We start from the raw sequence: 16,460 nt of genomic DNA, 5'->3' as shown, positions 1-16,460 counted from the left end.
ATATCTCATCTAGAGGTTATATGCTTTTAGAAAATATATAGTTTTGGGTGTTTAATCGGTTTTGCCTGGACAATATAGGCTAAAATGTATCCCCTTACACTAGATTCGCCTATACAGAATAGAGGGCAATGCATTGTTCATGGCATGGAGGAAGATGGGACATGTCTTAACTGGTGTTATATCTCATCTGCAGGTTATATGCTTTCAGAAAATATGTAGCTTAGGGTGTTCGATTTGTTTTCCCTGGACTGTACATGCTAAAATGTATCTGCTTTACACTAGATTCGCCAATACAGAATAGAGGGCAATGTATTGTTCATGGCATGGAGGGAGATGAGACATGTCTTAACTGGTGTTATATCTCATCTGCAGGTTAAATGCTTTCAGAAAATATATAGTTTAGGATGTTTAATCTGTTTTCCCTGGACAATATAGGCCAACATGTATCCGCTTTACACTAGATTTGCCTATACAGAATAGAGGACAATATTGTTAATGGCATGGAGGAAGATGGGACATGTCTTAACTGGTGTTTTCTCTCATCTACAGGTTATATGCTTTCAGACAATATATAGTTTAGGGTGTTTAATCATTTTTCCCTGGACAATATAGACCAACATGTATCCGCTTTACAATAGATTTGCCTATACAGAATAGAGGGCAATGTATTGTTCATGTCATGGAGGAAGATGGGACATGTCTTATCTGGTGTTATATCTCATCTGCAGGTTACAGAAGATATATAGTTTAGGGTGTTTAATCTGATTTCCCTAGACAATATAGGCCAACATGTATCCGCTTTACACTAGATTCGCCTATACAGAATAGAGGGCAATGTATTGTGCATTCATGGAGGAAGATGGGACATGTCTTAACTGGTGTTATGCCTCATCTACAGGTTATATGCTTTCAGAAAATATATAGTTTAGGATGTTTAATTTGTTTCCCTTGGACTGTACATACCAAAATGTATCAGCTGCACACTAGATCCGCCTATACAGAATAGAGTATGTATTATGTTCCCATCTTCCACCACACTTTGCATAAGTTGATTGATGTTATATTTTATGTACAGGGTATATGCTTTTAGAATATAGTTCTGGCTGTTCTATGACTTTAGTGAACCATAACCCATGTGTAACAGGGTAATACCTTGGAAGGGCCAAGGGGCCAATCACAGTAGCCTGACTACGCCACCCTGGGGCCTAGTGCATCAGGGAATCTTTAAGAGATCGTACCTCTAAACCGAGACCGCTCTTTCAGGTTCGTAATTACACCATGGAGACATGATTCCAGGAAAACAAAGGATTTATTAATACACAAACGGGTGGGGATCTGAGGGTGGCAACTATGGACGTCCACACAAATATTTGACATGCAAGCATTAAGAAAAGCTCACCTAGTACACAGCAAAGGCACACTGCAAAGCGATAAGCAATATACAAAACCACACCACACGCATGCTCAGAGTAGCCCCCCTCAGAGCCACCTCCCTACTAAATAAACATAAAAGTTAAACAGAAGGACAAGACAGGCAACACAAAAACCAAACATAAAATAACCAAAGCAAAACCAAGACAAGACAAGACAGCAGCACGACCCATGTTGTCCATCAGCATGACTGTGCTGCCTAAAAGAACAGAACACAGAAGATTAAACAAAGAACACACCACAATATACATAACATAAAACCACAAATGTCTATGGGGAGACAGCATACCTGACGGTAGCAGACAGGGGCTACACCAGTGGAGTCTACATGGCTACTGGCTGCTGCCCCTCTTAAGTAGCGCTCCACTGGTGCCAGATTGATCAAATGCCTATGCCCCGCCCCCTTCATTAGCACTTCCAGGTGCTATGGGGAAATAGCAGGCAGAGAAGGTCTACCTGCTACACATGCATAAGTATGCATTACATATTTGTGTGCATCAAATACATGTTGGCATCTATCATAAGGGGGGAGCTAATTTAACTTAATCTTAAACTATATTTATTAGTATATCAGAAATAATTACTATATCATTATTCATCATCATCCATCATCCTCCAGTCCTCTGAAGAAAACTTTCCTAGGCTGAATAATGCTTCAGATATAGCCAAATGTAGCTTCTGGTGGCCATCTTTGATGCCATCTTGAAAATTATAAGTCTTTGAAAATGATGAACTGATACTTTAGTCTGACATATATGAATCAGTGACCTCTAAATCTGATTAAACACGAAATACACTTTCCTAGGCTGAATAATGCATCAGATATAGCCAAAATTAGCTTCTGGTGGCCATCTTGGATGCCATCTTGAAAATTATAAGTCTTTGAAAATGATGAACTGATACTTTAGTCTGACATATATGAATCAGTGACCTCTAAATCTGATTAAACACGAAAAACACTTTCCTAGGCTGAATAATGCTTCAGATATCCCAAATTAGCTTCTGGTGGCAATCTTGGACGCCGTCTTGAAAATGACCCCTTGGGGTCAGATTTTACTAGATTTTTAATGTTAGTAAGTACATCTAAATAATCAGTTGAAAAACCTTTTGTATCAATTTTTTTTTGGTTAGGTGGTTTTGGTTTTTTGGTTAGGTTTTTTTTTCATATATTGACCCACCTAATTGTAAATAGCCTACCTCAATGGCTTGTTCCCCACCCCCTATACACAATGACAATACTTTTGTTGTGGAGACAATGAACTAACAACAGGCACAAACTATCTCCAAAGACACAAGGTAACATTTCACAATTCTCGTGAGATTCCCCTATTACAAGTTCGTTTACCATCAATTTGGCTTTGTAGAAGTTATATTAAGTAGAAATTGTAGAAATTATATCTAATGTCATCTAAATACATAATTAATAGACAGTGTTTTAAAACAATCTGTTCAATCTGTGAATCTTCATGAGTCTATTTTAGACATTTGTTGCATTTCTTGGAAGGGGTGATCTGTGATTGTGGTGGAAATTCGTTGATATTTTAGCTCAACAGCCAATCAAATTACACTCCTTTTAACATGCTTATTGAAGAGAAATGCTTTCAGCTCAGTCTAAGCCAGGGGTTCCCAAACTTTTCCACGACAAGGCCCCCCAAATACCACTAGGTTCTGGACAAGGACCCCCTTGATGTGTTATTAAACCCATCGACAATACTACGGCAAATGTAAAAATACATTAAGCTAATCCTAATAATTAATTTAGCCACAAGCACTTCGCGATGGAGCATACAGTATGTAAAAATTGTATTTGGGGCTTTCTGCTATATGAGAGCTATCACTCTACTATTATTCCCAGTCATGATCATGGGAAATATAATGTTCAGATATGTGTCACATTATTATGATGGAATTGTATAACAACCCTCATAGTAATAGGTATATTTTAAATTTTTCAGATGTATTTATTTGTTGCTTTTATTTTTCCTTCCAACTTGCTGAGGCCCCCCCTGGCACCCCCTCACGGCCCCCCAGTTTCACTTTCACTTTAAAACCACTGGTCTAAGCCAATCTTTCTCATTCAAGAGACAGGTTATGTAAAGGCCTAATGCACTATAATAATAATAATAATGAAGACAGTGTTGTATTTATTAGTTGATGGAATGTTTGTTTCTGACTGCAATTTATGCTAACAGGGCTGATGACTTCAAAGAAGAATTCAAGTGTGAAACAGGGGAGTGATACTGTGAGCCATACTGATGTTTGTGAGTCAGAAATATAAGACTGAGAGATAAATGATCTAATACATTTTCTTAAAAGTATGTCTTTAATAACAGAACTGAACAAATTAAAGTCATTTGGATGAAATGAACATTACAATATGAAGTATGTATCTTTATATTTATCAGTTCAAACCATTCTTCTCTACAGCAGTTCCTGAGTGACCTCATCACTGTCCAGTTTCACACTACAAACACACCCTAGTTATCCCACTGCTGCCAAGACCAACACAGGCTAAAACTACACTCAACTGCACTTTTTACAACTAGAAAAAGGAATGTAAATTCAGACTACTGTATTCTAATTCCATTGTCTAGTAGTCCAGATCCAGAATACTATTCTATTCCATTATCTAGTCTATGAACGTAAACAAACACCATTCTAGAACAGCTTCAGTGGTTTATGTATTTCTACTTTATTCTATTCATTCTAATAGAAACAATGATTGACTTCAGTGATTACATTTGTTTCATAAACAGTGATCTGAATTATTGCCATAGGCCTCTTGCTCAGTACCACAATATTATACAGACAGATAGAAAACCAAAAACACTGATCAAAAACAAAACTGGACAATATGTCCAAAATTTATAAAATAACTAGAAAGCATTGAAGGTCACTTTAACACACACACAGGGCACTGTGAAAATTACAAGTGCATGTACATGTATCTACAGTATGTTCAAGAAAATGAAACCAGGGAGGGAGTCCAGTCAAGTCATCTAACGTCAAAGTGCTTATGGTGTCCACAGGCTTTGGCAGCTAAAAGACCTGGTTAAACTCCCATCTCAGGTCTATTGGTTGGCATTGAGCAGAACACTGGCCTCCAGTTTGTGGTATTAGATGTCAGGCCAACATGTGACACCAGCGAATTCCCTACAGCAGGAAGCACCTACTTCCTCTTTCACCCTTCTTATGCATCAACAGTATCATCTGCCGCCACACTCTCACACACACACTGGGCAGCAGATCATAAATTCAGAGTCGGAAGCTATCTATAGACTATAGATTACACATCACAACACTCACGGTCAACACTGGCCACGGTAAGACAGTCTTGGCATGGCACATAAAGCTGAAACTGAAATGAACACTTGCTTTGTGCAGATACAGTAGGTAATGGTACCAAAAAAATAGACCAGGAATGCATGAAAACAAAATGTTCAAAACACCTACGTAAATATACAGGGTGTTGGCAACTGAAACAGCATTTCATGGAAACACAATTAAAAATATATATTTATAGATCTCTATTGCATGAAGTCTTCAGGGCTGATTAGGACAGCAAATAGCGAATAGGGTCTTTGTTGGTTATGCACCTCTGAGATAAATAGGTCAACCGAAAAACGTCCTCCAAGGCTGAGAGACTCCTCGAGTTGCATGCCTTCACTCCTGACTCGTCCTCCGTCTGGTCAAGGCCGTGCTCGCTCTTCAGATGACGAACGAGGACTTGTGGCGGAAGTGTCCCTGGAAGAGACAGTGCAGACTTAAACCAGTGGCTAACATGCTGTGGTCTGTTAACTAGATGAATGGATCTCTCTGCTCTATTTTCACAACAGAACTTTGTTTTGTTCCTCCTACTGAGATCCCACCTCTCATCTCTCTGGGGTCCTCTCGGTTATGTGGTGTGTGTGTTATGATTTTGTGGTGAGATTTATGACGTTTACTGAGTTGCATCTCTTACCTCATCAGCCGTGATGTAATCCACCCCATCGTCGTGTCGGGGGGCTTTATAACTACGAGAGAGAGAAAAAACGACACACACATTAGGGTGTGTCACAACTTATTTTCACTCTGGAACATTCTAAATGTTACAACACTTCCAATCACTGTGGATCTGAAAAATGTGAATGTGAGTCTGTGTTTGATTAGGAGCAGACCCAGAGGAGACAGAGCACTGCACACACACACACCTTATGGCAGAGTGAGTTTCCATCTCTGGTGTGTGTGTGTGTGTGTGTGTAATCCCTTAATGCAGGGTGAGTTTCCATCTCTGGTGTGTGTATGTGTGTGTGTGTGTGTGTGTGTGTGTGTGTGTGTGTAATCCCTTAATGCAGGGTGAGTTTCCATATCTGGTGTGTGTATGTGTGTGTGTGTGTGTGTGTGTGTGTGTGTGTGTGTGTGTGTGTGTGTGTGAAACCCTTAAAGCGTAACGCTCTCGCCAAAATGCAACCTAGGGTCATTTTGTGAATGTATCCGAGTCAAACATTCATTTAAGGACGCAATAATTAGGACGGAAGCGCCACTTTTAAGATTGACCGTAATGTCGTTTCGGTCAAATGGCCTTTTGAATGGGAGTGCTACGGGCACTACTATTTTAGATTTTTTACTAAAATCGCTATTTTAGAAACACTAAGACTCGACACAACACATGAATTCAAGTGTTGAGAACATTGTTTGTGTACACAGAGTTTACTAAAATGAAAGGTTTTGAAAAACTAACTTTAGCAGTTGGGTTTTCCGCTCGCCGCCATCTTGCCAAAACCTTTCTTGGTTTTAAAAATAGTGATTTTCATGCGATCATAGTATGATCGCATCAAAATAGTAGTGCCTCTAGCACTCCCATTCAAAAGGCCATTTGACCCTGAATACGACAATACGGTCAAAAAGTGGCGCTTCCGTCCTAATTATGCTTTTAAACTAAAGTTTGACGCGGGTACATTCACAAAAAGACCCTAGGTTGCATTTTGGCGAGAGTTACGTTTTAAGTCAGGGTGAGTTTCCATCTCTGGGGTGTGTGCGTGCGTGTGTGCGTGCGTGTGTGTGCGCGTGTGCGTGCGTGCGTGTGTGTGCGCGCGTGCGTGTGTGTGTGTGTGTGTGTGTGTGTTAGACCCTTAAGGCAGGGTGAGTTTCCATCTCTGGTGCGTATGTGTGTGTGTGTGTGTGTGTGTGTGTGTGTGTGTGTGTGTGTGTGTGTGTGGCAGGGTGAGGTTTCTGTCGCTAAATGCCTCAATTACTTATTTCCCGTCTCCTTTTTGCAGGAGACTTTTTTGCAGATGTGGCAGAGACCAACAATCACGCAAATCACCGCCACCACTCCACCCAGGACCTTCAGGAAGATCGCCATGATGTTCAGGTCATCTGTGAGGAAAACATTATAGACACACATCCATCACAACTCATACACTGATACCAAAGATCCTTGATTTACAAATCCGAACGCTAAAAAAATTACACTTTTAGGCTTGAAATGATCCCAAACACTTACAGATTATGACAAAATTTTCCAAAAAACCCTCAACAAATCCAGAAAGACATAATGACCAATTTATTGGTAAAATTCCACAAGTCTCCATTGACATTAGTGCAGCGAGGGTTTACTCTGGTCTGCATAAAGGGGGATTTTCCCCCCTCCCCCTTGCAATAAATTGACGAACGTTTGCGCCTCTCGCTCCGCTTTAACCCTCTCTGCTGATACCACCTAGTTAACATATGAAACCACATGTGTGTTTCTGTACTGTGAGGACAGCACTGAGGGGGAGGTCACGTAAACCACATGTGTGTTTCTGTACTGTGAGGACAGCTCTGAGGGGGAGGTCATGTAAACTGGAGCAGCAATGAAAGGGAGCCAGGTGTTGACGTGTCAAGTGGAAGCACCGCTAAACTACACAGGTGAACGGTGGCCCCAGTGCTAAGGACAGAAGGAGGAGGGAAGCGGTGAAAGTGGAGTGACACACTCACAGACTTCCATGAGCTGGGCACCACACTTGGCCTGTCCCGCCTCGTTCTTGGCCACGCAGTAGTAATCTCCCGCATCGCTCTTCTTCAGTGTACGGAATTTCTGGACAACACATACACACGTCAGCTCCTTTTGGTCAATAACAAACCACTTCTGCTCTTCAAAATAGAAATAGAAAGCACACATCCATACTACTACTACTACTACTACTACTACTACTACTACTACTACTACTACTACTACTACTACTACTACTACTACTACTGCTGACAGTTTTCAGCATTCTTCCCAGCACAACAGCAGAAGTCGGGACTAGGTTAAACCGGTCACTCACCAGGGTTCCTGTGTCAGGGTTCACGGTGTAGGTGGAGTTCAGAAAGCGGGGACTGCTCTTTGGGTCGTCGGGGAGCTCCTCGTCGTTGCGGAACCATTGGTACTGAGACTGGGGGAACCCCTCGTTCTCCAGGCACCGGAGTTCCGCCGAGGAACCGACTGTGGCCGAATCCGGTACCGTGCATCGTGGCACCTCTGGCTTGACTGGTGGAGAAGAAACAGGAGTAATGTTACTCACAGCATTAACACACACATTAACCCACAAGCACGTCTCTTCAGCTGGACGGACAGACACACACACACACACACACACACACACACACACACACACACACACACAGACACACACACAGACACACACACACACAGAGACACACACACAGAGACACACACACAGAGACACACACACACACACAGACACACACACACACACTCTCTTAAGCTGGCCACAGTGAACAATGCAGACGGCAGGTGTGTTAATCTCTCCTTCACGTGTCCATCCTCAATCTGGATGTGAAAAGCTGCATATTGTCAATGAGGGAAAAAGCTGGTGCAGCTTACAGGAGCTCCACAATGAGGTCTCCTCCACGTCCATTCAGTGGACACGGCACAGCCGTCAGATCACTGAGACTCATTAAGGCCTGAGCTGCTGGCTTAGGGGATCAGGGCGCGGATCACCCAGAGAGAGAAAGAAAAAGACTGAACTAGGGAGCTCCTGTGAGGAGTCGGGATCAGGATCACACACACACACACACACACACACACAGAGGGCTGGGATCTCTCAATTTCAATCTAATTGTACCTATAGAGCGCCAAAACATTACACAAGTCTTTTGGCGCTTTACAGAGTGTTAGACAATCTCTCCCTCACACTGCTCTCTCTCTCTCAAACACTCTCTCACACACACAGGATCGGGGAGGTCCTGTCAGGAGTCAGGAGTGGGAGATAAAAGAGTGAAGTGGGAGATGAAGGATGCAGGTTTCTTATGACCTCAGAGTCTAGTCTGGCAGCAGCCTCTGAGGGGGAGGCTGACCCTTTACGGTCCTCATAGCTACCCTTACCCTCCGTACCCCAGCCTCAGAGAGAGAGGGGGAGGGAGAGAGAGAGAGAGAGAGAGAGAGAGAGAGAGAGAAGGAGGGGGGAGAGAGAGTGTGTGTGAGAGAGAGGGGGGGGGTTACCTCTGACTGCAAGGCTGATTAAGATTTCATCAAAGCCTTTCTGATCATCGATGGCTGCCACCTCACAGCGGTACTGAGCCGTGTCAGATCTGCTCGCGTTCAGGATCACCAGGTTAGCCGGCTCCCGTAGCCACGCCCGATGCTCCAGGTCACCTGACACACAGACAGCCAATCACCATCAAAATCACGCTGAGCGCACGACTCATTCAAACCTCTACTGCAGCTCAATTACAATAATTAAACAATCTAACCTTTTCAAACAAACACAAATACACTGGCCATATCTCCAAAGCAGACACTTGCAATTTCAACCCTCTATTTGTCTTGTCAAAGTTGACTTTAACTTTCCAATTTGGCAGTGTTTCCCATACATTGACTTATTTGTGGCGGCCCACCACAATATCAACATTGACCACCACACAATGATTTTCCAGGTTGTACTAAATTGTGCTTAAATCTGGTTAGCATCAGAACCACGCTGCGCTAATTTGTTAAAAACTGTTGCATTCAAGTTAATTCTGCAAACCTACCACCACAAATAGAATTTAATTCTGTGGGAAACACTGTTTGGTTTTAATCGTCAAAGGAACAGAGAGCTGTGTGATGTTGAGCTGAGTGGTTACTGCTTACCTGAGATTTTGTTCTGAAAGTACACATAGCTGGGCACCCCGTTTTTGATTTTCTTCCACTCTATTCTGGGGTTGTTGGTGGAGATCGACTCGATTAGGCACGACAGCTCAGCGGCTATGGATAGAGAGAGAGAGAGAGAGAGGAGAGAGAGAGAGGAGAGAGAGAGAGAGAGAGAGAGAGAGAGAGAGAGAGAGAGAGAGAGAGAGAGGAGAGGGAGGGAGAGTGAACAGAGACAGTAAAGGGAGGGAGAGAAAAGAGAGAGAGAGTAAGAGGAGAGAGGAGAAAGAGAAGAGAAGAGTGGATTGGAGAGAAGAGAATAGAGTGGACAGCAGAGGTAGGCCGTGAGCAGGGCCACTCTACAGGGGAGCTTCTACAGTGACCTTTAGTGACGGCCCGTCCAAACACAACCCCTGTACTGGCCTCATGGCCGATCTCATGTGACAGTGTTTGTGCAGACTCAGAGCTGCACTTTTAACCATAGAAAGAAGCTCTGCAGCACAGAGCACACTACAGCACTGAAACCATACACATATACACCTCTACATACACACACACAGACACCTACGCAGACACAAACACCTACACACAAACATGTATGCACTCATTAATGGCCAGTGATGAAGTGAGGCTCTTATGTCTGCAGTGGTAATACTGGAATGTGCGCATAAACTGCTGATGAGTGGGGACAGAGAAGTTGGGCGACGCCAGATGTTCGCGGTCTGACTCTGGACAGATCAGAGCAGGGGGTCTACAAGGCCTATACACACACACACACACACACACACACACACACACACACACACACACACACACACACACACACCTCCTTTCTGGGCCTCTAATCTCGTCCTCACACCCACACCCACAGACACAGACACAGGGACGTCTCCTGATCTCTTAGCTCTGGGGTGCTTTAATCTGATCTCAGTTCACACCCACAGACATCCCCAGAACTAGTTCTTATGCCGCGTTTCAGTTGTCTCCTAAAATGGCTCGTGCTTCCGAATGATGTCACATTCGTGTAAAAACACGAGCTGGTTGCATTTCAGTTAGTCAACAAGTCATGAGAACAATGCTACCATTTGTTAGCAATTGTCTGTTGTTAGCAATTGTTACCAGTTTAAAACATAGCATTACACAGTATTTTACACAAACAAATGTCAAAGCAACATAGCGACAAATAGAGGTTGGACACTATTGTTTCTACGACTGTTTTAATGAGACACAAATCAGACAGAACTGCTAATAAATAGAGTAGACTTTATCTGCGGCTCTCATTTACTGTTTTTTTTTTTTCAAATTTCAAACTCTGGGTACTCTGGGTTCAAATGAGCTGAACGAGTCGAGATACAGCTTCAGGGGGCGTTCCTTTTTCAACTTCCGGTTAGTAGTTCGGTAAAAAAAAAACAAATGGAACGCAGCATTACTTAGTCAAACCGAGCATGTATGGGGTATTTACACTGTAAGCACTTTTTGTAGTTCCTATTACTTTTTGCATGTCTAGACTGCCTGGAACTGGGAATGATTGTACTGTACAGCTCCTACATCAGGGTATGGTCTTTCCCCTGTATATAGGAGCCATGACTGACATACGTGTTGATTGGTCACGCACAATAGCCAACTTAGCCAAGGCAGCAGAAGCGCCATTTCAAATCATTCAGCTTCTGTTTAAATTTGCTTTTTCTTGCAACATAAAAACTGCACGAGGAGGTTGCAGAGGCCACTATGGTTGTGCAATACATGGCTTCTGGACAGAGGAGAACACTGATGAAAACAGGAATGCTGATTCTTTAATTTCAAAGTGCTTCCTGATACCATGATCTTCTAGTTTGTCAATAAACTTCAGAAGCCTAAATTGCAAAAGTAATTCCTAAAGTAATAAATAGGCTGCACCCCTAAAGTCAATTTGATGGTAACCTTACCAACAAAAACACTGATTCGATTGCTGCCATAAACCAAACTAACATGAGTATTTTCCACTGGAGTAGAGCTACGTAGGCTATGCTAACTGCAGCTTATTTAAATATATACGTACAGTAAGTAATAGGCAATATCTTTTCACTGTATGGTTGGCTACATATGGGAGCCTATTTTTACCAGCTTTTTGCAATGCTATCTGTCAATAAACTTGAGTAGCCTAAAAAGCAACGCTGTCCATTTAATTACATTACATTCATGTAAGTAATAGGCTGTTTCCATAATGTCAACTAGACATCCCAGAGTGACCCACACACACACAGTTACAAACCAATGACCAGCTCCTGCAGTACTTACAGTCGAACTCGTTGGTCCAGACGGTCTTCTCTGTGGTCCTGAGGATGACTGCCAGAGCCGTGTAACCTGCCACATCAACACACATAGGGGAGATGAATAAACACCCGAAACAGAAACACACACAAACACACACACACACACACCAGGAGGATCAAATCATGTCCATATGTGCTGACCAACATAACAGGATGATTCACTGAGATGGGCTATTACTGTGAGATGGGCCGGGTTGGACATTAATGTGGTCCTCACATCCCCTCTGGGTCTGCCCATGGCGACACACAGCAGCAGCAGTGTGCATCAGCACAGAGTTTGTGATGACAGGCCTGTTTGTGATACGTCTCTCTCTCTCTCTCTCTCTCTCATATCAGAGAGTATAGTGCTATATATGCTGGAATGACAGAGGGACTCTGGACCAGAGGGGTGGAGCCTTCACAATTAATGATGCTACTGCACCATCGCTAATGTGTGGTTTGGTTTCATTGTTTTTAATACACCATAAAGCAGAACACAAGTGATGTTGATGACAGACTTCATCACTCTGTCCACAGTATAATGGAAGACCAAACACTCATTTCAATCATGTCCTGTGACCGTCAGATTCTCCCTCAGTGATTCTAAGCACGGTAAAATAAACTTGTTCATCATCTTCTCATTTCACAACAATCACTGCTGCTGACACAGACAGGCACACACACACACACACACACACACACACACACACACACACACACACAAACACACACACACACACAAACACACACAAAACAACTGGTCCTTTAATTAGATTAGGATCCGTTTCATTACCAGGCTACCACTCAGATCACTAGGCAGTACTGGTCACTGCCTTTCCTTTCCCTGTGTGTCCCTCCACTGCTAATAATGTGCATTATTTACGCATGTAAACACACACACACACACACAATCAGGACAGGCAGGGCAGAGAGTGCTAGGGACCTTTAACACACAAGTTCATCGGAGCGTAGCATGGCGTGGCGTGGTGTTGTCACAGCTGTAGCCGGCCAGCCAGACTGACGCACAGGGGTCTCAGCTTACGTCCACAGAACACAGAACACAGTGCAACCCACCCCCCACCCCCACGCTGGCCAATCCATCTCCACGTATACCCTCTCCTGCCAATAACCCAAGGACCATGCTGAGGGAGCACGAACACACAGAGAGAGAGAGAGAGAGAGAGAGAGAGAGAGAGAGAGAGAGAGAGAGAGAGAGAGAGAGAGAGAGAGAGAGAGACACACACACATAGACAGACACACACACCCCCACACACTTGCTTCTCGGAAGAACATGTGAGCTGGGCCCTGTTCCAGCATGGTGCATTAAGTTCGTATGAAAATGGACCTGAGGCCCCGGCCGTGGCGCAACTGGCTGGGGCACCTGCAGCGTACACCGGCGACCTGGGTTCGATTCCCGCCCTGTGGTCCTTTCCGGATCCCACCCCGATTCTCTCTCCCACTCCCGGTCATTCTCCACTATCCTATCTGATTGAAGGCATAAAAGGCCAAAAAAAAAAAGAAAAAAAAAAGAAAATGGAGCTGAGAGCAGAGGAAATGTGATGACCGGCCCCCGCTGCCGGCCGGCCACGTCACATCATGTCACGTCGCCTCCAGGAGTGCTGGCCTGCCGTATGACTGCTCAGAACAGACAAAACAAACATCCAGCATCCGCTCTGCTTTCTGAATACATTTTCTGTCTATTGTCAGTGTGCAAGAGAAAGTTTAGCATATTAACAATGTAAATATCAGCCTTTAAATATCAGTCTTAATTAAGGCCATGATGAGAAGAGGACTGTCCAGGACTGTCATGCTTAAATAATGAAGACCAATAAGGACCTATATGTCATATAAATGCCGGGGGGGGGGGCGGGCGGGGGTGACCTCATACGAGAGCTGGGGGGGGTTCTTTCCACTCTGTCTCTCTAATAAGGCTTTGTCAGTCTGGGAACCTAATTAAATGACAAAGCCTGATTGTTTTTAGCCAGAAGAGACACATTCCACTGTGCTCAAAACTCTCAATCCATCCAACTATAGCTGATTTCAACACACATCCCTGTCGGCAACACCCACAACTCCAGCAGAGTCCAACACAAGCACAAGCAGGACCCCACCCACTGACTAACCCCCAACCGCGCACACTGGAGCGAGACAGCTCTCGCTCACTGTGAGCGACTCGAGACAGCGAGCGCAACGAGTGAGACAGTCCGAGTGACACCCCACGGCACCCTCAGAACCAGGCCTGACGCTGCCTCTAATTAGAATGACTGGACCCTCAAGAGGGACAGGGAAAAGAACAAAGAAAAAGAAGAGAAAAAGAGAGAGAGAGAGAGAGAGAGAGAGTGAGAGAGAGTCCTTCTGTGCTCTGTTGGCTGGTTCTGTCTCATTTCTGCTCTGTTTGCCATGCGTCTGAAGAGCCCTGACAGACTTCTCAGCCTCTCAGCTCGCCTTGGCAGCAGCTGGACTTGGCCAGAGTCGAGCGGGTGAGCGCGCTTGCTTCAGTATTCACAGCACAGCAGAAAACAAGCCGCTCCTAAAGGAGGACACTGTCACACTGTTCACAACCACCGCGAAGAGTTGTGCACACACACACTATACACGCACACACACACACACAAAGGCAAGGTTTCATAATGCCCCTATTGAGCAAAAACCTTTGCCATAAATGGCTGACTTACCAAGCCCACGGCACTCAGTGATCTAATTCATAAGGTGTGAAGCTTAAATTGTGAAATAAGTTTATGTAGGGGCCTGCTTGTCATCTCTCTGCATAATTAGTGACCCAAACAGGCCAAAGAGAGAATGGAAACAGTGTAAGGGGTTGGCCATCCCCTGAGCTCTGCTGATTTACTGTGTCTAAAAAAAGCCTTTCCCAAGCATTCCACCGCTGCCTTAAAGAGAAGGGCATGTCATCCACGCTCTCTCACACACAGAGAACGCCACACACACACACACATAAACACATAAGCCACGGTTCTGTTTAGCCTAACTCTCACTCAAGTTCAATGATAGATACTGTAGCCACTACAATGCAATGCAATGCAATGCATATGCTATAGCCTAGGCCCATCTTATCTTGTCTGTCCTTTTGACTGAATCACTTAAAGTGACCTTGAGTTAGGGGTAGGATCTGTCTGCATAACATCCTGTCATCCTTATTCAGGACAGTTTGTGTTTGTTTGTGTGTGTGTGTTTGTGTTTGTGTGTGTGTGTGTGTGTGTGTGTGTGTGTGTGTGTGTGTTGGTTGCTGAGACCCCGAGGAACTTCACGTGTCCAGCCGTCAATGTTGCAAAGTGAGCCAGCACATACAGAGATTGCGCTGTCAGTGTAAACCAATCTGCTGTAGCAGGCATGAAGCCATGTATCCGTGGCACAGGGGACACACAAGTCATATTGTGACCCAAAAAGCATAGCTGTAGTCTGCACATAATCTGCACAATAGCCTGAAAACTTTATAATCTCCCCTCCTGACACCAAAGGGATAACGCTTCCCCTTTAGAACTTTGAAAACATCGGATAGGCTAACAAACACTCTAAAGCCGCAGCATCAGTCTGTCACTCATGACCTGTGATTGTAACGCGAGTCGCATTTCCATAGGAATAATGCGCAAACAAAATTAAGAAAAAGAAATGTCACATAACAGGTTAGTTTACAATATTGAACCCGTGGGGTTTAAATAGCTATTAATTATATCACTTTTTATCGCGACTTCATGCCACAAAACATGATCTCCTCTATATTGTCAATTAGCTAGTAGCCTATTTCAAATCTATTTTAGTGCCAAGTGCCAATCAAACTAATTGCCTCTAAAATCGTACTCACTGCCACCACCAACACCACCACGGGGCAGCTGAATGAATGTAGCTAAAACCAAGCTAGCTCGCTAATGTAAGCACCACAAGGCAGCAAATATTGGACAACAGAAACGATACATTCAGACGACATCTTACATTCAGCATGATATCTACGTTCATCTGCATTCACCTGACACATACATTAGAAAGCAAATGGATATGAGACAGCGGTACTTACTGAAAGCGAAGCAGAGGAGAAGAAACACACTGTGCCGTGTTAACGCCATCTTGGAGCTGCTGGTTATGAAGTGGTCCAGCAGACAGGAGAGCCGCTGGATGCTGCCCGCTCACAGGTTTCCATAGCTACAAGGACAATTTAGCGGAAAAAAGGTGCCATCTAAACCGGAAATGTATTGCAATGCGATGGCAAAGATGTTTGAACCTCTGTTCTTCTTTTTTTTGCCATCACTAGAACGCTGTTCGAGGTCTGTAATTGCACTTGACAGTATTGTTTGAGGTTAATTTTATTCATATATCGATCACCTCGATGTTGTACTGTCAATATGAAAGAAGAGGCTTTTATTGTGTAATCAGTTGGCCTATGTGAAAAAAAAAAACTCCGTGTGCAAACATTGGCAGTTCTGAAGGGAATGATCTATACAGATATCAATCTGTTACGGAATCCAGTGTTGGAATCTAATGCAAATGCATAGTGGGTCTATGGGGGGGTCTCATTCGACTGCCAGCCACTAGGTGGCAGTGTTTGCTCACGATCAAGGCACTATTTACAGGTATGACATCATCCAATTTGAGCATTTGGAAAACTTGAGATCATCCAATTTGGGCATTTG

The 16,460-nt window shown here is 43.9% G+C and overlaps 1 protein-coding gene across 2 annotated transcripts; it reads right to left on the bottom strand.

Moving 5' to 3' along the window:
• Window positions 1–3,726: 3,726 nt before the first annotated feature.
• jam3a (junctional adhesion molecule 3a) lies at window positions 3,727–16,009 on the bottom strand. 2 transcript variants are annotated; one of them, XM_042068707.1, is made up of 9 exons: window positions 15,848–16,009; window positions 11,804–11,878; window positions 9,530–9,643; window positions 8,900–9,052; window positions 7,722–7,924; window positions 7,390–7,489; window positions 6,666–6,789; window positions 5,393–5,444; window positions 3,727–5,175 (listed from the first exon to the last, which is right to left on the bottom strand). In XM_042068707.1, the coding sequence occupies exons 1-9, from the start codon at window positions 15,894–15,896 to the stop codon at window positions 5,140–5,142; spliced, it is 906 nt and encodes a 301-aa protein (XP_041924641.1). In that variant the 5' UTR covers window positions 15,897–16,009; the 3' UTR covers window positions 3,727–5,139. The 2 variants fall into 2 exon arrangements, with proteins under 2 accessions (XP_041924641.1, XP_041924642.1); XM_042068708.1 differs by having other exon boundaries at window positions 11,804–11,869; window positions 15,848–16,006.
• Window positions 16,010–16,460: the final 451 nt, after the last annotated feature.

The sequence above is a fragment of the Alosa sapidissima genome, chromosome 17 (genome assembly GCF_018492685.1).
Source record: "Alosa sapidissima isolate fAloSap1 chromosome 17, fAloSap1.pri, whole genome shotgun sequence".
In the NCBI taxonomy this organism is placed as follows: Eukaryota; Metazoa; Chordata; class Actinopteri; order Clupeiformes; family Clupeidae; genus Alosa; species Alosa sapidissima.
Note: the sequence above shows the minus strand (reverse complement) of the source record. Positions and strands in the feature narration are given on the sequence as shown.

Coding starts and splice junctions, on each gene's coding strand:
- jam3a (XM_042068707.1), bottom strand. CDS start 15,896: ATGGCGTTAACACGGCACAGTGTGTTTCTTCTCCTCTGCTTCGCTTTC. Junction 9,644..11,803: donor CTGGACCAACGAGTTCGACT/GTAAGTACTGCA, acceptor CTCTATCCATAG/CCGCTGAGCTGTCGTGCCTA. Junction 7,925..8,899: donor AATCAGCCTTGCAGTCAGAG/GTAACCCCCCCC, acceptor CTTCTCCACCAG/TCAAGCCAGAGGTGCCACGA.